The sequence below is a fragment of the Pituophis catenifer genome, unplaced genomic scaffold, assembly GCF_029215685.1.
Source record: "Pituophis catenifer annectens isolate HBS135680 unplaced genomic scaffold, rPitCat1.0.hap2 SCAF_16, whole genome shotgun sequence".
Taxonomy (NCBI): Eukaryota; Metazoa; Chordata; class Lepidosauria; order Squamata; family Colubridae; genus Pituophis; species Pituophis catenifer.
Genome location: NW_027256896.1, coordinates 21,810,151 through 21,836,706, shown reverse-complemented (window position 1 = coordinate 21,836,706; position 26,556 = coordinate 21,810,151). Strand labels below are relative to the sequence as shown.

At 53.0% G+C, this 26,556-nt stretch overlaps 5 protein-coding genes across 6 annotated transcripts; 2 read left to right on the top strand and 3 right to left on the bottom strand.

Annotated features, from left to right (window-relative positions):
* Positions 1–92: 92 nt before the first annotated feature.
* On the bottom strand, positions 93–8,359 carry NAA60 (N-alpha-acetyltransferase 60, NatF catalytic subunit). The gene is made up of 7 exons (XM_070955064.1): positions 8,235–8,359; positions 6,253–6,368; positions 4,520–4,649; positions 4,017–4,113; positions 3,424–3,658; positions 3,008–3,171; positions 93–2,622 (listed from the first exon to the last, which is right to left on the bottom strand). The coding sequence occupies exons 2-6, from the start codon at positions 6,360–6,362 to the stop codon at positions 3,015–3,017; spliced, it is 729 nt and encodes a 242-aa protein (XP_070811165.1). The 5' UTR covers positions 6,363–6,368; positions 8,235–8,359; the 3' UTR covers positions 93–2,622; positions 3,008–3,014.
* An 807-nt stretch (positions 8,360–9,166) lies between these two features.
* On the bottom strand, positions 9,167–12,325 carry INTS15 (integrator complex subunit 15). 2 transcript variants are annotated; one of them, XM_070954982.1, is made up of 6 exons: positions 12,123–12,325; positions 11,807–12,028; positions 11,559–11,724; positions 10,198–10,716; positions 9,930–9,969; positions 9,167–9,836 (listed from the first exon to the last, which is right to left on the bottom strand). In XM_070954982.1, exons 1-6 carry the CDS (start codon positions 12,318–12,320, stop codon positions 9,656–9,658), a joined length of 1,326 nt encoding a protein of 441 aa, XP_070811083.1. In that variant the 5' UTR covers positions 12,321–12,325; the 3' UTR covers positions 9,167–9,655. The 2 variants fall into 2 exon arrangements, with proteins under 2 accessions (XP_070811083.1, XP_070811084.1); XM_070954983.1 differs by having other exon boundaries at positions 11,807–11,971.
* A 1,721-nt stretch (positions 12,326–14,046) lies between these two features.
* LOC139325523 (deoxyribonuclease-1-like) lies at positions 14,047–17,181 on the top strand. The gene is made up of 8 exons (XM_070955450.1): positions 14,047–14,313; positions 14,540–14,628; positions 14,817–14,900; positions 15,352–15,461; positions 15,703–15,815; positions 15,948–16,102; positions 16,517–16,613; positions 17,013–17,181. Exons 1-8 carry the CDS (start codon positions 14,047–14,049, stop codon positions 17,064–17,066), a joined length of 969 nt encoding a protein of 322 aa, XP_070811551.1. The 3' UTR covers positions 17,067–17,181.
* Positions 17,182–20,036: 2,855 nt separating this feature from the next.
* Positions 20,037–23,961, top strand: LOC139325524 (deoxyribonuclease-1-like 2). Its single transcript, XM_070955451.1, has 8 exons — positions 20,037–20,174; positions 20,416–20,504; positions 20,782–20,865; positions 20,952–21,052; positions 21,359–21,468; positions 21,869–22,023; positions 22,208–22,304; positions 23,350–23,961. The coding sequence occupies exons 1-8, from the start codon at positions 20,037–20,039 to the stop codon at positions 23,401–23,403; spliced, it is 828 nt and encodes a 275-aa protein (XP_070811552.1). The 3' UTR covers positions 23,404–23,961.
* Positions 23,962–24,636: 675 nt separating this feature from the next.
* Positions 24,637–26,510, bottom strand: ECI1 (enoyl-CoA delta isomerase 1). The gene is made up of 6 exons (XM_070954954.1): positions 26,338–26,510; positions 26,137–26,264; positions 25,893–26,039; positions 25,533–25,654; positions 25,218–25,396; positions 24,637–25,089 (listed from the first exon to the last, which is right to left on the bottom strand). The coding sequence occupies exons 1-6, from the start codon at positions 26,501–26,503 to the stop codon at positions 24,923–24,925; spliced, it is 909 nt and encodes a 302-aa protein (XP_070811055.1). The 5' UTR covers positions 26,504–26,510; the 3' UTR covers positions 24,637–24,922.
* Positions 26,511–26,556: the final 46 nt, after the last annotated feature.

Genomic DNA, 26,556 nt, shown 5'->3' with positions numbered 1-26,556 from the left:
TTGGCAACTGGCTTTGTGTTTATAATGGACAGTGGCTAAGCTTTCCTAGGTTGCCCAGGCTATCCAGTAAACAGAAGGCAACGCTAAAAGCATTTTGGGCAAAAATTGTATTTTTCTTTATTAATAATCTCTTAACGGGCAAAGGCCAGATTTAGAAAAAGCTGGGAATTTCCTGCTCTGTGGAAAGCAGAGGCTAATCAGGGACCACGAGGCTTAGCCATTCCCACAAGTGGATGAATGCAGTTGCGCTAAGCGGAAGTGTCACCAAGCCTAATTCTGTGCCATCTGACATCCCTCTGGCAAACAGCAAGGCTGAAACTCTGGCTTTGCTGAGTGCTGGGGAGGGTTACCCTATTCTGTCCCCCAAATCCTGCTCTCTAGAGCAGCATGCCGCAGATGGATGCAATCCATGTTTTCCACATCACATAACCTCTCGGTGCCATTCAATTCACACCCTCAGAAAAATTCAGCACCTGCTTCAACAGCCAAAGTTTTCACCCTAATTTCACGGCTTCTACTTCAGAGGGCTCAGCAGTCAGCCAGCTGCTGGGCAGATTCGCAAGAAGGGCCTTTCCAGCTGCATCTGCTGGAATCAACAGCCCGCTATTTAAAGACAGGTTTCAACTCCCTGTAATTATTTCTGAAAGGATGAGTCCTAGCTGGAGATAGTTGCAAAATGGAAGAAAGGTTGTCCAAACCTGGCCTTGCTCAGTACACCCCTCAAGCTCCACATCTGCTCCCAGTGCATCTCCACCCGGTTTAAAGACGACATTGGAGAATTGGCCACAAAACAAACCCCTTTAATCCAAGAGAGTTAAAAGGACCGGCTGACGTGCTGTTCAATAAATAAGGAGACAGGCCAATACAAACGCCTTTCAGGGGAGGAAGGAGAGAATTTGCTTACACAACAGGCAGGCATACAGGAACGATGGAGAGGCACTATTCAGAAATCAAACTGAAACACTGATGAAACTGCAACGTCAGCATTTCCAAGCAAGAGGTGGTTTGAAAGCACAAAACCTTTCAGAAAGATGCTATGCTGGGCCTGGCATTGAAATGGTCCTTCCACTTGGAAGACGAGCAGCCACGTGCAACAGTCAAGAGATGCCACAGGCCTCTGGCACAAGCCACGTCATTGTGGTGGCATTGTGTGGCCTCACCAACTGAGCAAATTCTGAAGGGTGTTCATTACATCATGATGGTGTCGCTTTTCCCCATGATTGACCCTTGGCCCTTCAGACTTCCCTAACCTTTTACCCCAGACGGTGCCCACAGGGAGCTGAGGGGGTCCCCAGAGAAGGGTAAAAACTGCCTGAGGTGCCTGTAGAGTCTCGTAGGCTAATTTGCCTTCGGCAGCGCAACCAGCCCCTCTGCCCAAGGCCTGCTGGGAGCAAGAGCAGCAACTCTGTGCCACTCCAAACTCTGCAGGGCACAGCGCTGCTCCATGCAGCCAGCTAACTGTAAAGCCTGCCAGCCATAAGGAAGGACTGCAAGCCCCCCCCCGCATCTCTTTTTCAAAGCCCTTTTCAAAGTGTGTGTGTGTGCGCACACACACACACACACACACACACACACAATCTGCCTAAACTTCCCAGGTCCAAGGAGTCCCAGCCAGAGCCAAAATGTGAATTCCAGTTTAGCGCTAAAGGTGTAAGCCTGCTGCTTTCTCAAGTGCTTGCAGTAAGCACATGCCTTCCGGAAGGATCAGTTGGGTTATGTAAACTGCCTGGAGATGCAGGTCTTGGGAGGTGATGCTACTTATCTAGGTACAGGAAGGGGAGGGGAGACTCCCCACAGCACCTTTTGAGAAGGATCAGCACTGTTGGCCCTTGAGACAGCTGGAGCTCATCCATGAGAGGGGGAGCCATGCTTTCCCACTGCTACTGAGGGGCCAGAAATATCGTGTAAGGCTGAACACCTGGCCCTTTATCCCAAGAGCTTACACCGGGGATGGAAACCACGTCTGGCCCCATAGAGGTCCAACGAGCCAAAAGGGCTTAAGATGGCACGCCCATTTTGCGAGGTCTGTTCAGGCCTCCTGCTTCTGCTGGGAAGGAGAGGGGCTCCACTGCAGTTGCCCTCGGGGGCCCAAGGCAGGAGGAGAGCAGGGCAGCATCTCAGGCCTTGACTTGGGGGCATTTCCCACCCCCAGCTCTTCCCCTACTTCCAGTCCACACTTCAAGGCCAAGTTCAGACTAGCAGAAAGCAAGATATACAGGTGTGTCTGTCCTTCAGCACACACACATTTTAGCCTCAAAGAGCCAAAGGCTCCCCTGGGCATGAACTGCTCAGCCAAGGGAGGCATTTCTGAAAGGGAGACAAAGATGCCGAGCAATGATCACCCGGGAGGCCTCGGCTGCCAACAGTCCTCTCGGTTCTAAGGCGCCCCTCGTGCCAAGCATCTCCCCACTGCAGAAAGGCTGGTTGGGGGCAGAGCAGCCAGGACATTGCCCTGCAGTGCCGAGGCAGCAGAACTGCCTGTTTTCCTTCTGCTCATACTGAAGAGGGGAAAGCAGCAGCAGCAGCAGCAGCAGCAGGAGGAATTATTCTGCCAAGTCCACAAATGGTTGAGGGTTGGAGTCATGTCAGCTGTGCAACCGCAGAGATGCAGAGAAGGACTCCCTAGAAAAGAACCATGATTTGGGCCCGTCAGTGAGCAAGTATCTGCTCTGCCAGCCCAGCCCAAACAAATAACTCCACAGGAACGGAGAGGCACCTCCTACTTGCTCCAACCCGGGAGCGTTTTATGACAAATTGTTGATGAATTAACTAGCAAAGGTCATGGAAGGCAACCCTTCCAGGAACACAGCCAAATTGTTGTCCTGAGTTGGGCATCTCTCCCTCCTCACCCCATTTGAATGTATTATTAAAATTAATTTTCCCTTATGTTGGTAACTAAGGCAGCTTTTGGAAAAGAGAAACATGGCAATGATGGTCATCAGCCCTGCGTGTCCTGATCCACCAAGACCACAAAACAAGGCAATGGGCAGGCTGGGCTGTTGCCTACCTTCAGGTCACATGGTCCGGCTATATTCAATGCCGCTCTTGGCTGAAATGCCCGACCAAGGCAAAAGGCTGCAGAGGATGTTCTGGGCTTGGCGATAAATCCGCTGGGGAATTGTGCAGGGGCTCAGATTGGCCAAAGTCGAGCCGATGTGCTGAAGATAGTCAGTGCCCTGCTGTTAAGGAACCCACCAGACCAGGAGAACAGCTAAAAGCCAGAGGGGATCATGGGGGCCCGCAGTTGCCCACGAGTGCCATGGCAAAGTGTTGCAACCCAGACCTGATGATTTTGCTCTGAGTGCCAGGTCCCTGTAAAAAAATGAGGCTCAGACTTTGGCTTCTCCTCACCCAGACCCGGGAAGTTGTTTTTCAAAACTCACAGACTGGCCAAGGAGCAGCCAGATCATTAGCAAAGGATATAAAATTGTCCACGGCGGGTGTCCCCCATTGATGTAGAGGACGTAAGTGAAGCCATCTTTGAGGACCCCTCTGATGGAATAATAGTAGGGCAAGTAATGATGCTGCTTAAAGTCTCTGTTTTCGTAGAAATGTATTGCCGTGTTGTTGGTGGTCAGGACGTGCAGGTAAATGGCCTTGCAGTGATCCTGGGCAGTGGTCGAAATGTGATCTTTCAGGCTTTCCAATAGAAGAGAACCTGCCACCAGACCAGCAGCCTTGTTAGAAAGGACCCACTGCCATTATATTGGCACAGGGTTTAAACTGATCAGTTCACAGATAACTGGCTCGTTATTCTGGAGCAGGAATTGCTGAACATTCCTTCTCCGCTGCCAGGCTATCTTCTTTCACACCAGGAATCCATTTGGACGGGATCTTGCCAGGACAGTGGACACACACAATTACAGAGCCGGGTCAGACAAGTAAGATTTGCGTTTTAAAAAGCCCTGTGTGCATAATAACAATGTAGCTCTTGCTCTCCTGACACACATACATAGCCAGTTTTTTTATACCCTATAAATACTTGCAAGCAATACAAATATTAAAAACACGGTTACCTATGCCATGCTTTCGAAATTCTTTCACCACTCCTAGGCTTAGAATGTAAGCAACTTGAGTATCAACAGGAAAACCAGAAGCTAAAATATCACCATCCTAGAGAGAAACTCAAAAGTAAGACACAGTGAGGATACAGATGAACCAAGCCTCTTTTTCAAGCATGCTCAATGTCTATTGAATGTCTGAGAATGATTTGGACAGGAAGGCAGGAAAGGAGGATTTGGGGCCCATTGGCAAATTTCCCCTTATGCTCAAAGCATTAAAAAAGAGGAAAGGAAACAGGTTGTCCCAAACAAATATCAAGAGGATAAAGACCATGAAGTCTGCCCCAAGTCTCTGTTACTGACACCGTCTCCATCCTTTAAAGCTTCACAATAAAAGCCTGAAGATTAGTGAGTTGCCCTGTCATTGGAAAGCACAAGAATGATTTGGTGGGGAGGCCAGGATGGTTCAAAGGCCTAAGAGAAGCAAAGGCTGTGCAGGGCAGAGCCTCAGTATTTACCTCTTTGTGCACTTTGGCTCGACTCTTGATCTCAGCAACTATCATGCCCACAATGGTGCCACGGTAAGTTGCAGCCAGGGAAAAAAACTTTTGGTTGGAGGTGATGTCCTGATACCATGAGTCAGGGTATCTGTGGAAAAACAGCACTGTTATTGTTTGGAAGGAACCAATGATTTTCACATATACAGGGATACAGGGATACTGGTCTCAAACCACAACATCCCAATAAAAAGAAAATGGTCATTAAACATGGTCATTAAACATGGTAGACAACCTTTGCACTAATTAATGCCCATCAAAATATTTTTGTTTACTAGGAAAATTTCTGAGAAATTTATAGAATTAATTTTAGTATTTTAAATTATTAAAATACCGTATTTTTCGGTGTGTAAGATGTACCTTTTTACCCACAAAAAGGGGGTGAAAATCTGGGTGCACCTTATATGCCGAATGTAGCCCCGCCCACCTGCCAGCCCCCACCCTTCAGCCATTTTTGGGCCATTCCAGGCGGCAGGGATCTGGGTCAGGGCACAGCCTGAGGAACAACCCTCTTCGGGACGGTCTGAGGTGGGGGGGAATCTGCCCGGCAGCTTCGGGGAACAAAGCGGGTGCCACGATTTGCGGTTGGTCACCCCTCTGGCCGCCCAGCAGGCAGCTTAGGGCAGGCAATGGCCGCAATGAATGTGCAACGGGAACAAAAAATTTTTTTATTTTACTTTATTTCAAATTTATATACCGCGCCTTCTCCCGAGGGACTCAGGGCAGTGTACAGCCAGATAAAAACATACAATACAAACATTAAAAACAATTTAAAAATATATATATTAATTTGGCCCCAGTTTAAAATGATAAACCAATTAAAAATATTTTAAAATATTTTAAAAATATTTAAAAGCACTTTCAGGCGGCAGCACTGCAATCCCCTCCCCAAATCCAAAATGGTTCCCAGTTCCCCGCTGCACATTGCAGGGGAATTGGCCGCCCGCCACCTGAAACGCGGCTCTGATTATTGCACTGGGGAATCCAGGCAGCAGTGGCTGGAAAGGAGGGGCGTTTTTTTTTTAGGAGCTCTCGTTCGGCTCGCTCGGCTCCTGAGCGCAGAGGGCTTAGGCGGCAGCTCCTCACATTGCAGGGGAGTGAAGTCATTGCGGCCATTGCCTGCCCTAAGCTGCCTGCTGGGTGGCCAGAGGGGTGACCAGCCACAAATCATGGCACCTGCCTTGTTCCCCGAAGCTGCAGGCAGATTCCCCCCAGACTGTTCCAAAATGCTGGTAGGCAGAGGTAGAATTCTTGTTTTCCTCCCCCAAAATTAAAGTGCATTTTATATGCCGATGCGTCTTATACACTGAAAAATACGGTACATTTTAGTAGCATTTACTAAATATATCATGCAAATTCCAATTTTATTTTATCAGAAAATGCAAGATGTTTCCAATTCCAATTCAGTCTTTTATGAATCCTACAATTCACTGGCACTAACAACCCTCCAAAACATGGGCCTCCTCCCCAGTGGCACCTGTTAGGTGCTCATGTCGGGCTCCCAGCAAGACATTAAGATTGCTCAGTAGGGAGTTGAATGAGATGATAATTTTATCATCTCAAGATGAAAACATTATAACCTCCAAGTTGTCAACTTTAAGCGGAAACCCAGTTCCATGCTCCCTTTTACACAGTTCAAGGACAGATTTCATTCTGGCCTAGCAAGTGGCTACAGGCAGACAAATGCAACGTACTCAATGGGGAACCAATCACCACAAAGCTGTTTGACCGTATCTATGTCATCATGACACAAAAGGCGAAGGTATATCTCGCTGAGTGCAGTCGGAGGCACCTCCTCTGTCATTCACACCTGCAAAGAAAAGAGAGGCAGTTGGTGGGGCTGAGGGTTTTGCTGCTAGGGTCCTGTTCAACAGTCCTAGCCAGGGTGGATAAAAATCAATGATTTTTTTAAAAAAATCAAAAAAATCGGATTTTTTTTATTTAAATCGGATTTTTTTTATTTTTATCGAATTTATTTTAATAAAAAATTTTTGGGGTAAAAATCTATCGTAAGATAGTTTTCTATTTAAGATACATAAATAATTTAGTTAATTCAGCATGAAATGGAGCTTAGTTATGTAGCATGAGGCTATATATTCTGCAACACTGGGACTATCAGTGAGTCAACAATGGGTCAAAGGAGTAGCAGAGATGACAGTTGTTCTTTAAAAATTATGATTTAAATCGAGTTGATTTAAATCAAGCCTTTTTACTAGTGATTTAAATCATGATTTAAATTGTGATTTAAATCAACTCGATTTAAATCAAATCCACCCTGGTCCTAGCCCAAATCAAGATTTTCTAAAACTGCAGGAGTCCAGGTTCCAAAGCCCCCAAGCCTGTTATCTGCTCAAGCAATTTATCCGTTGCTTCTTTTGAGCTACAATCTTTTTCCCACCGGAAATTACTGATAAATATTAAGCCAGTAAGGTCTGACGGGTTGAGTAGGCATGGCTAAAACAACACTTAGCAAAATGCTAAAGTAAGACTAAACTAATTGACCAAGTACAAGAGAGCAAGAGTACATGCCCATTACATGGGGGAGAGCCTTTTCTGTGGGGGCACCTACCATCTGGAACGGGCTTCCCCCGGAGTTACGAAACATCCAAGACTTACGCATATTCCGCCGTGCCCTGAAAACATTTCTATTCCAACAAGCTGGTCTGGCCTAACTCTCCCTTTTTAATTGGCTTTTAAACTGGCTTTTAAATTGGGTTTTAAACCTCTTTAGATAAATTTGGATGTTTTTAATCTTTGAGCCTAAATTACTTAATCTGTTTCTTAATAGTTTTTAACTTCTATATGTATTTGTATTTATTATGGCTGTTCACCGCCCTGAGTCCTTCGGGAGTAGGGCGGTATACAAATATGAAAAATAAATAAATAAATAAATAAATAAACATGAGATGGTAAATTGATACCATACTCTACTCTTGGAACAAAAATGCCAAAAAGCCACATTAGTTACATGATAAAATTAAACCTCAGCTAGGGATCTAGATAATAGTTATGTTGCTCTTGCATAAAGCACTATAAATAACCGTGTACACCTACAGCTATACAGACATTTGCCTGTCAGGATCGAGATAAATTAAAAATATATGAGGTCAGAAATACATTGCGGTCAGTTGTACAGATACATGGAAAGGAAAACAACAAAACTGCTCATCTTTATTCTCTCGATAACATCGCTAGAGTTATTCAAGGCAGGAACGATTTCTTTCAATGTCAATTCCTATAACACAACTGAATCCACACTAAGTCCTCCATCCCCCCCCCCCCCCACCAGGGATTAGGCAACAAAACAGCCCTTCAGCCCGTATTTCCCAGCAAGCTTTACAGGAGCGGCTTTTCTTTAGAAGCGCCCGGGGTCGACTGACGCGAAGCAGCCCAGCAAGCGGGTCAACCGTTCTCCAACCCGCTTCGCTCAATAATGCTGGAGGCTTATCACTATCCGGTCAACACCCGTCCAGCAGGTTCGCGCCACCGCCGGGACCCCTGGAAGGCCAGCGGCTGCGGGGTTCCGGTGGCCGAGGCGCGCTTCCCGGGAGGGCCTCCTCGGGCGCTGAGCGGGGCGATCGCGGCCCTAGCCCCGTCTCCAGGGAGAGCCTCCCGGCAGCCGCGGCCCTGCCCCCCCCCCCCCGCCGGAGAAGTGCCGGCCCTCGCGGCCGCTCACCTGAGAAGGGGCGTCAGCTGCCCCGGCTCAGCGCATCCCGGACCAGAAGCAGCAAGGCGGCGGCGGAGGACCCCGCAATAAGGGACCGCCCCATTGGCCACCACAAAGGGTCACCTGACTCGCCTGACCCGAGGCGGGCTGACGCAGGCGCAGTATCTCCGCCGAGCGCTGCTTCGCCCGGACGATCCTCCACGCTCAGAAGCAGTCTACCGGTTGAGGCCTTCCACGAAGAACAGAACCGGCGTTCCACCTTGGGGCTGCTCCCGACCATGGAAGCTCTATCGTTGCCGTTCTCGCTCTGCCGGGCAGAGACCGAAGCCCAGGAGGGAAGTTCAACTCCGCTCATCGGCAGAGAAATACTGGAATTCCTAATCTGATGGCTCTATACAGAAGCCAAGAAATAAATCTAACTTGCATTGAGGTCCAGCCTATTGACTTTCAGACCAGGCTTCTTCCCAAAAGCGATTTGGGCAAAACACCTACTTTTCTCTGCTGCAAAGCCAATTCCTTCAGTTTTGATTAATATATAAGTCATCCATCCATATTTCAAAGATTGAGAGAGCATCACTGTTTAAACCAGGAAGAAATCTGGCATTTAAAACAAGTCATTAACGAATTTGTGGTTTCTGTCAAATGTCAAGGTCCAACAAGCAGCTGATGTCTCAAGTCCAGGGATGAATGGGGGCCCAGAATACATCTTCTCCTTAACTATAAAATGCATTTAAAATTGGAAAATCATCTCTTGAGGATGTCATACACTTTTAAAGGGAGGGATCTTTGCTACAGAATGTAAACTCTTCCAAGTAGACCTATAAAATAGTCTTAATCATAATTTGTCAGCTAACTAAAAAGATATTTCAGTGAACATTTTCTCTAATCAAATTTGGATTTACTATCCAACTCCTTGTATAGAAAATGCTAGAGACCACGAGTTTTAAAGCAGAAATCTGTTTTTAAAAATGCACTCAGGTTTTCCACATAAAGACTGACCAAAAAGCTTACAAAATGTGATTTACCTCTCCTTTTGCCATTTTTACATAACTATCCATTCCTTCTGTTTGGGGGAACGGAAAAAAAAAGTTACCCAAAAAGGTAATTGGCAAAAAACCCCCCACAATCCTGCCTTCCTCTGTAGTTAAAAATCATACCAAGTCAACAATAGGAAGGAAAAGGCTCTTGCCCATTCAAAAGCTGGAACTGTACATCTTATGGCCGATCCATTATGCCTGCATCGGTGTTAAGTCCCCGTTGTTAATGTCCAGCACCATCAGTTCTCTCCTCCCAGAATAGACAATCTCTTTCTCTAAGACTTGTTTCTCTAATAAATATAGAAATCCCCCCCAACACAACCCCAAAACAATGGGCTCTTTTTCTAAGGCTTCCACAAGGCATGGAGAAGTTGAAGTGCTGGAGCCGAGCCTTCAGCGAATGGGCCGGTATGGAAATGCCATGCCCGGCATGAAGGCCTGCACAGGATGAGCAGGGTGAGCGGCGTGGGTAGGGTATCCAAGCGGAGGGGTATGGATGGGGGGATAAAATCCTGGGGGCAGAGCAGCATGGGCTGGCGGTTGGACTGGACCCAAAATCACCAGCTGGAGCAAGCTGCGGAGGAAGGAGAAGAGACATGTCTCAGTGGTGGGTGGGTTAGCATCGCTCCCCTGCCCTGCTTCTGTGAAGTATGGCACACTTCCTTACTTGTTATGCGGCAGTCCAGAGCACACTGTCCTTAGATTCTCTGAAAGCAGAGAACAAAGTAATTAGAATAAGGGGTAAAAATCAATGTGGTCCATCTGCTGTTTTACAACTGCCCCACCCAAGACTGCCCCAGATTACCTAAGAGAAGGCTGCAGGAGCATAAGGGAAATTAGAAGGAGCAGATCTGGAAATAGAGATTTCACTTTGTCCCCCCCTTTTCTCTGCTCAAAAGCGCACCCTCAGGTTGACCATTTGCACAAATACTTACCTCTTGTCCAAAGCAACACTCCAGAGGCCATGGCCACCTGCAAGACCTGGGCCAGCCGGTCCAGTGCCAGCTCGATCTCCTTGGCTGCGTGGAGAGGGTTCAGCTTGTCAGAGAGGAGGCGCACGTCCTCCACCAGGGAAGCCATTTGCTCCCCAGTCACCAGCCCAAGACGTCCATACAGGTTCTTCTCGGTCAAGTGCCCCTGAAGCAGCATCAGCACCTGAAGGATGCTGAGGTGCAGCTTGGAATATAGCAGGTGACAGTCCCTGTCAAAGCTGTCCGGCAAGTCCATCTTCCCGCCAAGAGCCCCATTGGAGGGAGGCAGCTTTCGTCTCTTGTAAGCCAACGGGGCTTTCACACACCAGCAGATCAGGCCACAGAGTGGGGTGAGCTCAAGAAAGCCAATGGGTGGGCTTGTTACAATTGGTGTGTTCAGAAAGGTGATCAGGATCAACCGAGGGTCTTCGAAGATCCAGGAGATGATCATCTCCAGCAAATCAGGGGAAGGGATGAGCTCATCTGGAAAAGGGCAACAAAATGTTGGTGGGGAGATAGCAGCCAATCAACATGTGGCTCAGCTAACATATGTAGGGACTCTTGGGTGGAAAATAGATTTGGATTTTTTTAATCTTACCTTTATTAGTTTTATAACGCGGTGAACATAACTAATGTTCCTTCCTTCTATTTTCCACACAATCACAACCCTGTGTGGTCGGTTGGGTTGAGAGACAGCGACTGGTCCAAAGTCACCCAGCCGGCTTTCATGCCCCCAGGGAGGCCTAGAACTCTCCATCTCCTGGTCTCTAGGCCAGTATCTGAACTATTAAACCAAAGTGGATCTCAGTTGTTCTAGAACGGTTTGTGTTTACATGTTCTAGAACTGGACATTAGCTTCCCCTTACTTCCAGATACTGCCTCTGCCATTGTCTGTCACAGCGTTTCAACAATGGCCACATTTATTTCACTACAACTGGGAAGAACCTCCCCGTGAAACACCCAAGGCAGCTAATAACGCAGAAAGATTAACGAAGACTGAATAACTGTGTTAGTGAAGCAAAAGGAACACAAACACTTTGATAGGCCAGAAGAGCCGACTACTCAGCCACCTTAAAGTACCTACCCGGAGGGTGGGTGCCCACAAGCACTCATTGCAGCAATTAGGATCCCCAGGAGCCCTGGGGTCATGGGCAAGGTAGATCACCCCTGGCCCTGCCCAGTTATCTGCAGGCCAGTTACAACATCCCAGCCAGGCGCAGGCATTAGGACCAGCTGGGACTCTTGGAGCCAGGACCCCGTGGCGCATACAGGATGGCTGAATGTGAGCAGCAGCCCCCGCGTCCCTCGGGCAGAGAGGACGGTACCTGAGGACAGGTCGTAGAGCATGGCAACGGCAGTGATGAACTGGCAGCAGAATCGAGGGCTGGCGCTGAAGATGTGCTGGAGGGTCTGGACAGAGCCGGGCCCCAGGCTGCAGTAATCGTCCACCAGCGCCCGCGCCAGCCTCACGCAGTAGACGGCCGGGGTACGCTGCAAGACAGAGCCCATGCTTGGGTCAGGGTGAGGCCGGCTGGGACCCTTGCCCGCCCACCGCCGCCTCCCGGGGGCGCACCTGCAGCCAGGAGGCCACGCACTCGAGCACGGGCACCCGGCCGACGGCCACGGCCACGGAGACCAGCTTGCCCAGCAGCGCCATGCGGCTGTCGTCCGCCTTGTTGCCCTGCGGGGCGAAGAGCGCCGAGAAGACCACCTGCCGTACCGCCTCCTTGCTCTGCTCCTGGAAGTAGCCGCAGAGGGTCTCCAGCAGCTGCAGCTCCTGCACCGCCGACAGCCTCTGCGGGCACAGCGGGGCGTCAGGCGCGCAGCCCCCACGGGCCCCCAGGGACCCCCCCCCCCCCGCCCGCCCGCCCGCCCGCCCGCCCGCCCACCTTGGGCTGCGCCCCGCCGCGCTCCTGCAGCGCCTGGAAGACGAATTCCTCCAGCAGCTCCACCGGGCCCGCGTCCCCGGGCGGCAGCGCCGCCGCGCTCTGCAGCTGCCCGCTGACCAGCACGTCCAGGTGGTAGAGCGCCTCCTTGGCGGCGCTCAGCGCGTCCCGGCGGAGCAGCGCGTGGCGGACCTCGCTCATGGCCGACCTCCCCGCCGCCGCCGCGCTCAGCCGCGAGCGACGGCGGCCCGCTCGGGCCAAAAAGGGCGGAGCTCCGCAGCGCCCCCTGCCGGCAGCGCCGCGCGCACGTGGCCCGCCTGGTTCCCAGTCTGGGTGGTTGGGGGTGGTGGGGTGGAGCGGGGAGATGCCAGCCCGCTCGCCGGGAAGCCTTTCCCCCCCCCCCCGCTTCCCCGCGATGCCTCGTCCTTGTCCCCGTCGTTCCGGGGAGCCGCCCCTGCCGGCCCCCTGGGAGGCTGCCACGCTGGCCGGCTTGGCTCGGGAGCTGAGAAGCCGGCAGGTGCGCTTCAAGGCCCCGCTCGGCCAGGTGCGCCCCGAGACCTTGATCCGGAGCTGCGGCCGCGAGGGCAGAACGTGGTGGGCGAGGAGGCCCAGCCCAGAGGGCAGAAGAGGCCCTGAACGTCCTCTTCAGGGTGGGCCGCGCAGCTCCTGGGTCCTCCCCTGGCAGAAAGCGCCCCTGCGGCCCCTGCTCGCTCAGGTCGTCTTCTTCAGCCTGGCCTTTCCCCACCATCCACGCGATCAGGTTCCGCCGAACTGGAGGGTCTTCGTGCTCTCTTTGTGCCCTGCCAGCTTAGCTCTGGCCTTCCACGCGGCCATTGGGCATCAGTGTTAAAGCGGTTGGCATCGCAAGCAACGGTCTGGGTGCTGCTCGTAGAACACGTGGCCGTATCACTTAGGGAGTTTCCCCACATGTTCTCTGCTGTTGGTGCAATGCCCATCTGCCCTTGGACCATATTGCTGCTGACGTCAAGAAGGCATGCCCGATGCCAACACCTACTCAGATAAGAAACAGAATAAACAGCTGCCAAGGCCAGGGGTCCAGCCTATTTAAGGGAGCCAGAAAATCTGCTACCCCACTAGCAGGACTGGACCTGTGCAGGTAAGGAGCAGCTCTGCCCCTCCTGGAACATTTTTCGAAGCCCTCCTTTGGCTGACCCAGAGCATCAGGGGACACCAGCACTGGGGGTGAGACCTTTCTGACCCTCAGAGTTTGGCTGGACAGAGGGAGCAGGATGCTCCCATGCCTAAGTGCCTCCTGAGCGCACTTAGAGAGCCAGGTGGGGTTAGTGGTGAAGGTGCTGGCTTAAAAACCAAGAGAGGGTGAGTCCCTCTCAGATTGGTGCTTTTGTCCCCAGTTCTGGCATGTCTTTCCGTGCCTTCACCTGGCTGCATCTCTACCCTACCTGTCTGCCAGGAAAACCGGCCCTAACAACTGGATGTAGCAGTGCTGTCTTCAGAAATTCCCAGCCACAGGACAGCAGTCCATCCAAAATCCTCCTTGGGGGGGAAATGTTCATTTCCCATCTTGCATTCACTGCCTGGCTGATATGCTCATCATCGCCAAGCCCAGGGCATCCAACTCTGTCAGCTAATCGAGCGAAAGCCTTCCAAATTCTCCTCTGATTTTCCCCAGGGATGGTGAAGTGCCCTCCCCTGCCCCACGTGTAAGTTTCCAAATTCAAGTGAAGTGCCACCTCCTGCATGATTCTGTGGCATTTGTAGACACCTGAAATTATGGAGCGTGGCAAATGCCTCTGTTGTAAGTTTACAAGCAAATCAAGAGAATTCCCCTTGCATTTGACCAATGGCTGAGCGCACCTGCTGCAGAGGTTCATGCCACTACAAGCATTGTGCCAGGCCAGCTTTCTTCTTCACCCTGTTTGGATAATGTCCTATCAACACATCAGGAATGCTTCTTGGTTGCCCTGGCAGCCAAGCGCTCTCTGCGCTTGGCAGAAAGCGCAGGGCCCAGCTGCCTCCTGGGAGCGCCAGTGTCACACCCTCCATGCTCCCTTCTCTTGTACAGGACGAGGCCATGAAGACCCTCTTGCTGGCGCTCCTTGGGGTGGCTTCCCTCTTGCAGCTCACCCTCTCCCTGAGAATCGGCGCTTTCAACATCAGGGCTTTTGGGGACAAAAAGCTGTCCAACCAGACCATCTCCAGCTGCATTGTCAGAGTGAGTCCCTCTGACTGCACTGGGGAGACTCTTCTCTGGCAGCCTAGCCCATCGTCCCCTCGTGCCCATCCATGGCCCAGGAGCAGCTTTCCTTGGGCTGAGGTCCCAGCTGCCTCAGAGCTCGCCTGCCCCACTCGGCCAGATCGCTCTCTCTCAGCCTGCTGACCCAGAGCTGCCTGCCCTCTTTTGCTGCAGACAGACAGGTTCCTCTGCTTTGTCCCTCCAGATACTGACCGCCTACGACCTTGTCTTGATCCAGGAAGTCCGAGACGCTGACCTGAGCGCAGTCAAGAAGCTGATGCAGCTAGTCAATGGGTGAGTTTCACAGCTGCTGAGGGGGATGAAGCCCCTTATGGAGGCAAAGCAGTGTGGAGACCTCCGCCTCCCTAGCAAATGCTTTTTCCTGGTGGGTGGATTTTTCCTTTGGGAGACCCTTGAGCAAGTACAGAGTTCAGCAGGCCTGGTGGAGATGACTGCCCCCCAGCATGATCTTTCTTCACCAGGGCATCGCCAGATCCCTTCGGCTACTTGATCAGCAAGCCTCTGGGGCGCAACAGCTATAAGGAGCAGTACCTCTTCGTTTACAGGTAGGGCCCAAGTGGAAACATCACCCAGGCAGCTGCCAAAGAGATCCTGAAAATCGTTGCTGATCTGCTGCTGCTGCTGCCAGTCAGTTTCTGGATCTCAGCAAGTCTCCTTTTCCTCACTATTCTGTGCATTTCCCTCTCTCTCTTTCACACACACACACACACACACACACACACACACACACACCAGGCTTTGAAATCCTTTGCTGTTGTTGCTTTGTTTTCTATAGACTAATTGTTTTTCTGCTTTGTTCTTAATACCCTCAGACATCCTTGTTGGAAAGATGGGAGATTTATTTATAAAATAAATGCCTGCCATCCCTCTGCTCCTCTCCCTTCCCACCCTTCCCCATCTGCCCCTCCAGCTTCCGAGGGGAAGATCTTTAGCAGTGGGGGAGGACAAGAGCCACCGGAGGGGGAGAAACTGGTGGCTGCTATTCTCTTGGTCCAGGCAGGACAGGGTCTCTCCAGTGGAGAGCTACTATTATGACGACGGCTGTGAGCCCTACGGCAACTTCAGCAGGGAGCCCTTCATTGTCAAATTTGCTGTCCCTCAAGCAGGTGAGCAGCCCTGCTGGACTTCTCAGGTGGCCTGTAAGCTTGGCAAGCCAGGCTGTGGCCGGCCGGCGTCTTGGTACAGTTCAGTGCAGCAAAGAGTAAAGGCTGGTGCAGGGCAGCCCTCCCCAAAAAGTAGGCCAAGCAACTTCTGGGAGAGGGGAAACACCTGGCAAAGGGAAGCATTTAGGCTGGGGGGGAGTCTCTTCTGCAAGCCACCTTCTCTGTTTGCCACCCCCCTCCCCAGCGGTGGAAGAGCTGGTCCTGGTGCCCCTGCACGCAGCTCCTGAAGCCGCAGTGACTGAGATTGACTCTCTCTATGACGTCTACCAGGATGTGAAAGACAGGTGGGGGGCCACGGTAAGCGCCTCCCTTGGAAGGGCTCCAGGGCCCCATTCCCCTTCAACACAAAGCTGGAGAGCTGCGGGCTGGTGGAATAGTTGCCATCCACCCCAGTGCCAGGCGGACACATGCTACTCTTTCCCCTGGCAGGATGCCCTCCTCCTGGGAGACTTCAATGCCGACTGTAACTACGTCCAGGCGGAGGACTGGCCCTCCATCCGCCTGCGCTCCAGCAAGGACTTCCAGTGGCTCATCCCAGACATGGCAGATACCACGGTGACCAACACCATCTGTGCCTACGACAGGTGGGAGGAGTGGGCAGCTCTCAGTTGGGCAGAGGGGGAGATGGCGGGCACCCTTTTCTTACAACCTCCCGTGCAGGCAGCCGCTGCCTTCAGTACTCGCCAGCCAGCCATGGCTGGGACTGACCAGTCTATCCCCAGCCAGCGCTAATCAGAGGCCTCCCTGGGAAGGCCAGGAACAGCCGCAGAGCATTTACCTGCCCAGATGCTAGAAGGAGCATACTCTTATTTGGGCAGGTGCCCAGAAGGACTTCCTTGCCCACCAACTGGCACAGTCCCGTTTTAAAACCATCTCTCTTGCTTCATCCATGGTTAGCAACCACACCTCCAATTCCCTTCACAAAGCTTTCAGCTCTCCCTGAGCTTCCCGTCACCCTCAGGCTTCATGTGCTCTTTTCCAACGGTGTCTGGCTTCAGGATTGTGGCAGTGGGTTCAAAGCTGAGAGAGAGCATCCTGCCTGCAACAGCCAAAGTGGACGACTTCCAGAAGACCCTGAAGTTGAGCTCCAAAGATGTGAGAGTTCCTTCGCAACCTCTGGGGGAGAAGAGAGAGGAGGGGTGAAACATCTGGCGGGTCAGGAGGGGTTGTCTGAACCTGAAAACTGCCTCCATCCTGGAACACACTCTGGGCCTCTCTGACCCTTCCCAAGAGAAAAACCACTTTTGTGAGTTGAAGCGGTTTGAGGCCAGGGGACGAGAGCTGCTTTTTGGGCATGACTCCGGGCTCTGCCACAGCTTCCCTTGTTACAAAAGAGGGCTGGAGGTTCCAAGGTTCTCCACCCCAAATCCTTGTGTTGGAGACGCATTATGGAAGGTTTGCTTTGCGGCCTGCTGCCCATTCTTGAACACAGCAGCGCTGAGCCTGATCCAGAAATTTGGCTCCTGCTCTAATGTGTATGTTTGCCCTTGGCAGGCCTTGGCTGTAAGTGACCATTTCCCGGTGGAGGTGACCCTGAAATCCACCTGAGCCTTCCAGGCCTAGCCAGCCAGTTCGAAGAAGCCGCTTTGATTCCCTCAGAGCCTAGCATGACTCCCTTCACAGGCCCAGGAGACGGGTAAAACCTCAGCAGGCGCTCTTTCTGACAAACAGAAGCTTAAATAATAAAAAGATTAGTTGCATTCAAATGCTTTTATGGATTTGATGAGTGACAACAATGCCAAATGAAAAATATTCACAGAGAACAAATAAGCACCTGGAGAACATGGCTGGTTACCGGAAAGGTGCCTCTGCCTGGCCACTCCCCTCCAGGGCAGCCAAGGGCGCGTTCCTTGCAGCCAGAGACTGTCCAGGCCCAGGTATTGTGCAGACAGAAGCTGTGCAGCCCACCCTGGCCCGGCTGCTGGCTGTTGGGACATCCACCACCCACACCCCCAGAAGGTTGCCAGGAGATGCCTTAATCCTTCAGCCTGGATGCCTGTGCCAAAAGGGGCTGTTACACCCCCTGAGCTGAGGGATTGCCAGCCCCAGTCATTGCTGCCCTGGCTGCTCCTCAAGTGTTCTCACCCCTTGCAAACCCCTTGAGGGTTTCAGCCTGACTCCAATGCCTCAGGTGATGGGCTGCTATTGGCCAGTCACGGGGGCCAAAGAGGTGCAGCGCACACTGGGTCCAGAGATTGCGAACTATCCAGCCTTGCAGCAAGCTGAGGGCTCTTTCCCAAGGCCACTTGCATCCTGTAGAGCACAAGAGTAGAGTTGTGCAAAGGATGCAGCAGCCACAGCAGTTGTGAAAGATGGCCGGCCATTTCCAGCTGCTCTCACCAGTCAGGTCTACCATCCCCCTCAGCCAGCCAGCATCCACCCTGCTGCTTCTGGGCTTGTCCACCTGTCAGGCAAATGGGCATCATGAGGGACCATAGTTTACTCTGGATACTACAACTGAGTTACTGTAATCCAAGGACAACCCACCACGACTGGGTTCACGTGAGACACAAAGCAGCTACATCATGTGTGAATGCAAAGGGTCGGTCTGGTTGGACGTCTCTAAGCAGGCTCTGCTGAGCTGCCAAGGGTTACCTGGATTCCCTTGGGCACAGCTCTTTGGAACTGGGAGCAGCCATCTTGGTCCCCAAATTCACCATCACTGCTTCGGATGAGGACCCTTATCCCTGCCTGGGAAGAGCAAGCAGGGACTCTTCCCCCTCCTCTCCCCAATTCATACCCCACTTCTGCCTCCACTGACCCCAAGGATGGACCCACAGGATAGTCTCCCCTTTGTCTTCCAAGGCTGCTGTTCAAGTTGCTCTGCGGTCCCACTCCAGTTGGCTTTTTACATGGCATGCTTGGCCCTCGGCAATTCTCCAGCTCAGCATGTTTTCCACATTCCATTCTAAAACTGGAAGAACATTTCAACCCAATTTTAAAATCTTGAGTGACAAGTTTGTTCTATAATTGAGAAGTCATTGGGCAAGCCCAGGATGGATTCAGCCCTTTGGGCAAGGGGCAGCAAGTCTTCAGCTAAAATCCAACTGGTAAAAATTCTCGGCAAACCTGCGTGCTTAGCAAGTTCAACCTGTTGACCATCCAAGAGTTGAGCAATGGCTGTGTGGGAAGGGAGGAAGAGCAACCCCTGCGCAACAGCTTCTGCGGCTTTGGTGAGCCAAGAGCTGCCGGGGCTTCCCAGGGTGGAGTCAGCAAGACTCAGAGCATCCTCTCCACCCCCACCAGGGCAGGGCCCTTGCATCACTGCAGCCAAATGGCAGGTGGGGGGGACGGAGGTATCTCTCTTCTCCCCTTAATACCTGGCGCAGTTTCAAACGGAGGGAGAAGCCGGATACACCAGGGCTCAGAGGGAGTTTAGAGGCTCTGCCAAGCCACCTTTGGACTTCAAGGAATTCAAGGTAGGCACCTTCTTAGTGGAGGCCTTCGAAGCTCCCTGGCTCTGCCTTTGGGGGAGGGAATGGGCATTTTCTCCTCCTTGCTCCCTCTTCTTTTGGGATCCCTTCAAGGAAATGAACTGCTGGTTAGATTGTCACAAAGCTTTTGGAGCTCACAGCGACAAAACCTTGGAGGAGGTTTGGCAATAGACAACAGCTGGGATGGCTCTAATGAAGAATAAACTCTCTCACAGAAGGGGGAAATTCCTTGCTCAGCCCTAGGGTGCTCTGCACCAGAAGCCCTCCACCGTAGGGAGGCAGTCCAAAGGCCAAGCTGAGGTCCAGCAGCAAGGAAGGGGGCTGACAGCAAAGCGAAGCAGTGCCAGCAGGAAGGGCTCAGCCAGCTGCATTCCCCAAGTGTAATGGGTGGGGGAGGAACAGAGCATGGCTGCCCCAAAAAAATTGAGGAAATGAAGACAGGCGGTGCAGCAGAGTGGTCAGCTTGAGCACGCATCCTTTATTATGTTACTGAACTGGTTTGTTTGGCATTTATTGTAAGTAATAAATATGCTAAGTCAGATGATCTCAGGCCCAATTCAGTGAAATCTGCAGGGCTTTTTTGGTCTTCTCTGCTGAATCTCTAAAGAGGCCAGGGATGCCGTCTGGAGAACAGAGCAGATGGGCAGGGGAGCCATGGTCCAGGGCCACAAAGTCGAGCAGGGACCATCTCAGGCTCTCTGCTTGGGGAGGAACTGGGATGAGCTGCACATGGTCAGACGAACAAGGTTCCCAGTCTGTTTTTGAGAAATTCAGGAAGATCCGGGCTGACTTCCCAAGAGCCCCAGGGAGCCCAGCGCTGCTCCTGTCTGAGTGGCCCTAAGGGGAGCATTGGGGAGGCTTCTCAGATGGTTTTCTGCTCTTGCATCTCATGGGTTGCATTGGAAACACACCTCCAGTTTGAAAACGGACAGAGCAACAGAGAGCCATTTGGGGGCTGTCAGTGCAGCCCCACCACCAGTTGGGAAAAGCCACAGTAGCAGCTGACCATGAAGTCAAATTGTGGGTAGCCGCTCTGCCTCGTCCACATCCCTCTTCTCTCCCCCCCCCCACTTTAGGCAGCAGCATGAAACTAGCAGCTGTCTTCCCTGGGCTGGCCTCGATGCTCCATGCAGCAGCAGCCCTGCACATCTGTGCCTTCAACATCCGGAGTTTTGGAGACACCAAACTGTCAGACCAGAGCGTTTCCAAAATTATTGTGAAGGTGAGGGCAGGTAACTGTTAGTGGTCAGATGGCAGGCCAGCTCAGAAGCAGAGGAAGGTGACTTGTCAGTAGATGGCGTCCCTGCTCAGAGGTATTGGTGCTGAAAAGTATGTTGGGAAGAAGGGCCCTGTCAGGTCCACCTGTGGGGGCAGCTGGCTCCCATCTGCCTAGAGGGCCCTTCTGCCCACCTTCCCATGCCAGCACCTGCCATTCACACCCAAGCTGTGCTCGCCCATTTCAGATCCTGTCCCGATACGACCTTGTCCTAGTGCAAGAGGTGAGGGATGCTGATCTCAGCGCAGTCCAGGAACTGCTGGAGCGACTCAACAGGTAACGAAGCGGCTTGGAGTCAGCGGGGTGAGGAGTGAGGCTCGTGGCTGGTTTTCTCCCTTGCCAAATGCACTCCCGGGGCAAAATGGCGCCTGCCTGGTTTACGCAGCAAGGACTAAACAGGAGGAACTCTGGGCAGGTCGTGGTCCCTGCCTAGGCTTGGAAAAAACACCCGAAGTGCTGAAAGGACCAGCCTGAGATGGGGAGGGGGGGGGTTGCTTGGCTGCCCTGTTCAGACCACAGCCCTGGGGCTGCTGTACCATTTCTTGTCTTGCAGAGCCTCCAAGCACTCTTATGACTACGTGACCAGCGAGTCGTTGGGCCGGGAGAACTACAAAGAGATGTATCTCTTCCTGTACAGGTAGGGCTTGCAGGTGCCCTTCTCAGAAAGCGAGGCTGGCCCCTTTCCCAGTCCTCCTCCTTTCACTGTCTCGGCTTCCCTTCCAGGACACAGAGCTTCTCTCTTGTGGATCAGGACCAGTACCCCAACCCCGACAGCACCTTCAGCAGGCCTCCGTTCATCGTTAAGTTCGCTGCTTCTAGGTCAAGTGAGTGAAGCCAAAGGCTGGGCCACTTTCATACCAGATTAAGAGCGGCATTTTCTGCAGTCCAAGTCAGGGAACAAATCGGATCAAGGAAGGAATGCTCTGGGGAAGCAGGCAGGAGGCCAGGGGTCCAAGACAACGGCTAGGCCAACAGATCCACAAGGCACCACCTTCCCAGAGCAGCCATTCTTATTCCTTTCCTAAAGGCTTCAGGGCACAGATTCTGCTCCATACCCGCCCATCCCGTTCTCTCCTGGGGGTAACCATGGGACCAGTGCCGTTTGGGGCACTGACTTGGTTCTTTTGCAGAGAACGAGCTGGTGCTGGTGCCCCTTCATACCCCTCCCAGTGAGGCTGTGGCAGAAATCGATGCTCTCTACGACGTCTATCTGAAGATCATTGACAAGTGGCAGACTGATGTAAGCAGCTGGGCCCCGCGGGGTGAGCAGAGGCCCTGCTGCTCGCTGTGAGCGTTGCATGCAGAGGAGCCATTCTTCAGGACACCTTTTGGCCCATGCAGAAGCTTCTGATGGACCCACTTCGCCTGCTTTCTCCAAACTGGCCTCCTCCAGAAGTGCAGGGAGACACTGTCACGCTCTGGAGGATGCCAGGCGGAAGGTGGTTGGGTGTCAAGTGTTACAACAAAAGTAGCATCAGCCTTTATTGTCTCAACTGCAGGGTTGGGAAAGGGTGGGAGGAGAGTTAATCAGAGCAGCTAGCTGGCTACCCAGAGAGGCAGGGAGAGCCCCACCCGGGCAGATCCAGGAAACACATAAGACGTCAACCTCCGCACCTTTCCCATAACCTGTTGCTTGGCAGAACATCATGTTCCTGGGGGATTTTAATGCCGATTGCAGCTATGTGGGGAAGAAAGACTGGAGCTCCGTCCGTCTGCGCACCAGCGAGGTTTTCCATTGGCTCATCTCAGATGACACAGACACCACCGTGGGTAACTCCGACTGTGCCTACGACAGGTGAGGGGGCAGCGGCCTTCACAAATGCTGAAGGCAACAGCTCTCCAGTATCCAGGACGACCGGGCATCAGAGCCAAATTATCCCTGGACTTTCTCTCCCCTCTGGCTCCCCAGAGGCCCCCTTGCAAAAGGGCACATCCCCAAGGAACGCTCTCCTTCACTGGCATTATATTTGTGCTTTTAGGATTGTGGTGAGCGGCTCGAAGCTAAGGAAGTGGATTGTGCCCAAGTCCGCCAAAGTGTTTGACTTCCAGAGGGCATTCAAGCTGAGCCAAGAGGAGGTAAAATTTCACCCTAGAAGCCCTGATATTTCATCTAGCATTCTAATTTAAGGCCTAGAAAGATGCCAATCTACAACTAAGGACTATTACTGTACATTTTGGAGTATAAGACGCACTTTTTCCCCCCTAAAAGAGGGTGGAAATGTTGGTGCATCTTATATACCGAATACAGCCATTTTTGGCCTCCCAAAGCCCTGTGCATCCCATTTTTGCAAAAACGTGGGGCACACTGAGGGTTTGGGAAGCCTGCAGAGTGCTCCTGTGGGCTGGGGAGGGCAAAAACACCCCTGCTTTTGCAAAAAAAACCCTGACCCTCTTTTGGCCTCCCAAGCCCCCCCTCCCCCCCATCGCGTTTTTGCCCTCCCCAGCCCCCAGGACCACTATGCAGGCCTCCCAAATCCTCTGCACACTCTTTTTGTGAAAAATGGGATGCACAGAGGGCTTGGGAAGCCTGCAGAGTGCTCCTGGGGGCCAGGAAGGGCAAAAACTTTTTTTTCTTGCTTCCCTCTTCGAAATCTTGGTGTATCTTATATACCGGTGCGTCTTATAGTCCGAAAAATACGGTAATTAAGAATATTCCCTACCTCCTGTGTATTTCAGATCCCAGGCAGAGGACAATAAACGGTTACCATAAAAGGATGCCAGTGATTTGAAGTGTGTAATCACACTTACCCTGGGGTCCATCTCCTGGGTGGGGGGGATCACAAAGGCTCTTTTTGCACTTCTACCTGATGGGGACCACTCAAATCAAGGATGCAGTCAGCCCTTGGGTGTAGCTCCATGCCCTGAATCACACAAGCAGCCCCTCTAGTGATTTCAGTTCTGCTCCACATCCCTCTTGTGCTTGTCACAACCACCTCAGGACTGCCCCTAGGGGCAGCTTGGCCATTCAGAGCCAGACACACCAGGGTCTCAAAAGCAGCTGGGCAGCCAAGCTCCTAATGCTGAGCTCAGGAGGCCTCTGCCTGCTGTCCCAGAGCCCCAGCCAGCCTCCTTATGCTATCCAAGGGGCATCCTGACTTCTCCCACTTTCTCCTTATCGCAGGCTCTGGCTGTTAGTGATCATTTCCCCGTGGAAGTGGAGCTGACATCCTCCTGAAGCTCTCTGTTGCCAGGCTGCTTGGCCTTACAAGGGTGGGAAGAGGGGATGCAGGGCTTCTTGCCACAGCCCCACCACTCTGCAGGCACCAGCACCACATATCCTGCCTTGCAAGTCACCTCTGGATTTCCGGTGACTTGGATTCCCACTGGGCCTTGGGTTGACTGGGACCTGGGATCCTGAAGGAACGGCTTCTTCAGAGTTTCTGAGCTGGAAGTGCGCTTGGACTTCTTACACAATTGCTCCAGCCTGGGCGACAGCCACCACATCCAACAAGAGTCCCATCTTTCCAACCCTTTTTCTGCTGGGTCGCCCCCACCTCCTTGTCCTTTCCAGCCCCTGCTAAGCCAGAGGCAAGCAAAGGACGCTGGAAAGGCTAGGATGCCTGCTTCTCGGGCCAGGTCTCCCTCCAGACAACTGGATAGGCCTTGTCCAAATGGGGAAGGCTGCGGTGTGGTCTTGTAACAGGCTGGAGATATACAGCACAAATCCTTAGTTGGCTGCAAAAGTCTTCTGAGAACTCAGAGACCGTAACACTCAGCTTAACCTACCTCTTAACCTACAGCTTTTGGACAAACAGCGTGATAAAAAAAATACTAACTTAGCAAAGGAGTTGAGTTCCATTTTTTAACAGCCGTCCATTCAGAACACAAACTCCAAGGAATTTCTACTCAGGGCGGGGAGTATAGGATAGTCACCTGGTTAGCTTTAAAAGCCATTCAAACTGCTCAGAGAAGGCAAACTCTGCCCCCCCAATGAGAACAATCCCGGTCCAAAGTGTCTTGAGCAGCTCTTGAGAACATGCAGGTCACCCCCAAAGGAGAAACTGCTTTAGAGAATCAATGCCTAGATCTGGATTCCCCACAGACTGGAAAAAAGAGACCAGTCAAATAGAAAATCACACACAAAAAAAACTGGGAGTTTCTAGCAATGGCCATCCACACCATTTTACTTACACAACCAGACACTCCAATGGGTGCCCTGCTCCACCCCCACCCCCAGGAGCACCTCACAGCAGCTCCAATCCTCTGAAGCAGTTAGGCTTCTGTAGCAGAGTAGGAGGCCACCAGTGTACAAAGGGCCAAGCTAGAAAAGGCGGCCCAGACAAAGCCCACAAAGGTAGTCAAGTGCAGGTAGTGGGGTGGCCAGAGCAGCCATGGTAACCTTGCTTACCTGGCAAAGATGGTTTAAAGAGATCCAGTGGCACCCCCACCAGCAATGAAGTAAACAGTCTCTACTGTAAGGATTTATTGACAACTGGCATTCCGCCTGTTTCTTAGGAAGACCAAAAACTAAGCAGTCCTGGGTGGCTTAGCTGCCTCTCCGCAACCATTTCTAACCTGTCTAGCCACCAGCTGAGCCCTGCAGTCCAAACTCCAGCAACAAACTAAGCAAAGACCATTAAAATCAGACACCACACGTTCAGTCTACTGAGGACAAAATGGGGCAACCGTGAGGCTGCCAGGGAGAGCCCTCAAGCTCTGACAAGAGGAAAGGCTCAACCCCCCATCCACCCCCCTCAGGCCTTCTTCTGTTTCAACATCTCCATGTACTTCTGGAGAGACTTCTGAATAGCATCCCTGGAAATAAAGCGTACAAAGTCCTGAATGTCAGCTTCACGATGCATCAGCAGGTGGTCGAGAGTCTGCTTCCGTAGGGCGGACTTGGAGAGCTGTCGGGCGTGATCTAGGCACAAGGATGGGAAGAGTGACAAGAGGGTTCCCTGAGGCAATTAAGCTGTCCCTAGACACAGCCAGGAGTGGGCTGGCCTCGAGTCCTGACCTCAAGCACGAGACTGGGCCTGGGTGTCCCACCTGGAATGGCCAACCACTGGGCCATGACTTCTACAGCTCTGGCTTGGATCTTTTCTTCAGGCACTAACTCATCCACCAAGCCAATTTTGAAGGCTTCTTGTGGAGAATACAGGAGTCCCAGCTGGAGAGACCGCTCGGCGACCCTATGACCAACAGTGTTCAGCAAAGCATCCTTGAACCTGGGTGCAAGAGAGACATTCAGACAAAGTGTCCTCCAACTAGCTACTGGAGCCAAACCGAAGCTGGTCTGGCCTGAAAAGGGGTTGAGGGGCCTGGAAAGATCCTGCTGTTTGCACAGCTTCCACTACACCTCACCAAAAAGGGGCCACTATGCCCAATCTTGTCTCATTCAGACCAATCTTGTACTTCGGATTGTCAGCCATAATCCGGTAGTCACACGACAAGGCCATGAGGCAGCCTCCCGCGGGGCTGGAACCCTGCGAGGAACAGAGCTGCGTCGGCCCACAAGCGGCCCTGGGGGGCAGGGAAGAGGGTCCCTGCTTCACCATTCCTTCCTCCCCCGTTTCCAGGGGCCGCTTGTGGGCCGAGTGCCTCGAAGGAGGAAGGCTTCCAGGGAGGAGAGCTCAGCGGCTGCGGAGCATTGCGGGCAGCCCAAACGGAGCAGCCGGGGCGGGGGGGGCAGCTCGGGGAGCGCAGTCCGGCGGGGCGGCTTACGTTGACGGCGGCCACGGTGGCCAGGCGGCTGCCGTAGAGGAGGATCCAGAGCTGCTGCACGGCCCTCCAGAACTCGCCCAGCCGCTCCTCGCTCCGCCCGAACATCTCCGTGATGTCCAGCCCGGCCGAGAAGATCCCAGGGACGGCCTGCGGGGGAAGGCGCCAGGCTGTCTCGCTCGCTCGCTCGCTCTCTCCCGGCCGGCCACCCCCATTGCCCCGCCGCCCGCCCGCCCGCCCGACCTACCGAGGTGAGGACGAGGCCGCGACAGGCCCGGCGGTCCTCCAGCTTCTGCAGCGCCAGGCAGAGCTCGGTCAGCAGCGCCAGGCTGAGCCCGTTCACCGGCGGCTGCTGCAGCCGCACCACCGCCACGCCTGCGGGGAAGGGCGCGTCAGAGCCCGGCGCAGACCCGCCGCCCCGCTTCGCCGCCGCCGCCGCCCTACCCACCCGCGCGCTCGTCCAGCTCCACCAGCACCGGGCTGGCCCCGCTCATCCGGCGCCTCTGCCCCGCAGGGAAGGCCAGGCGAGTCAGCGGGCACGTAAGGGCCCCGCCAGGCCCGGCCGCCCGGCCCACCAGTGACCTAGCCATGGCCGCCGCCGCCGCCGCCGCCATCTTGCCCTCCCGGACAGCCCCCCTGAGCATGCGCGGGTCGCGACGCTCTCCGG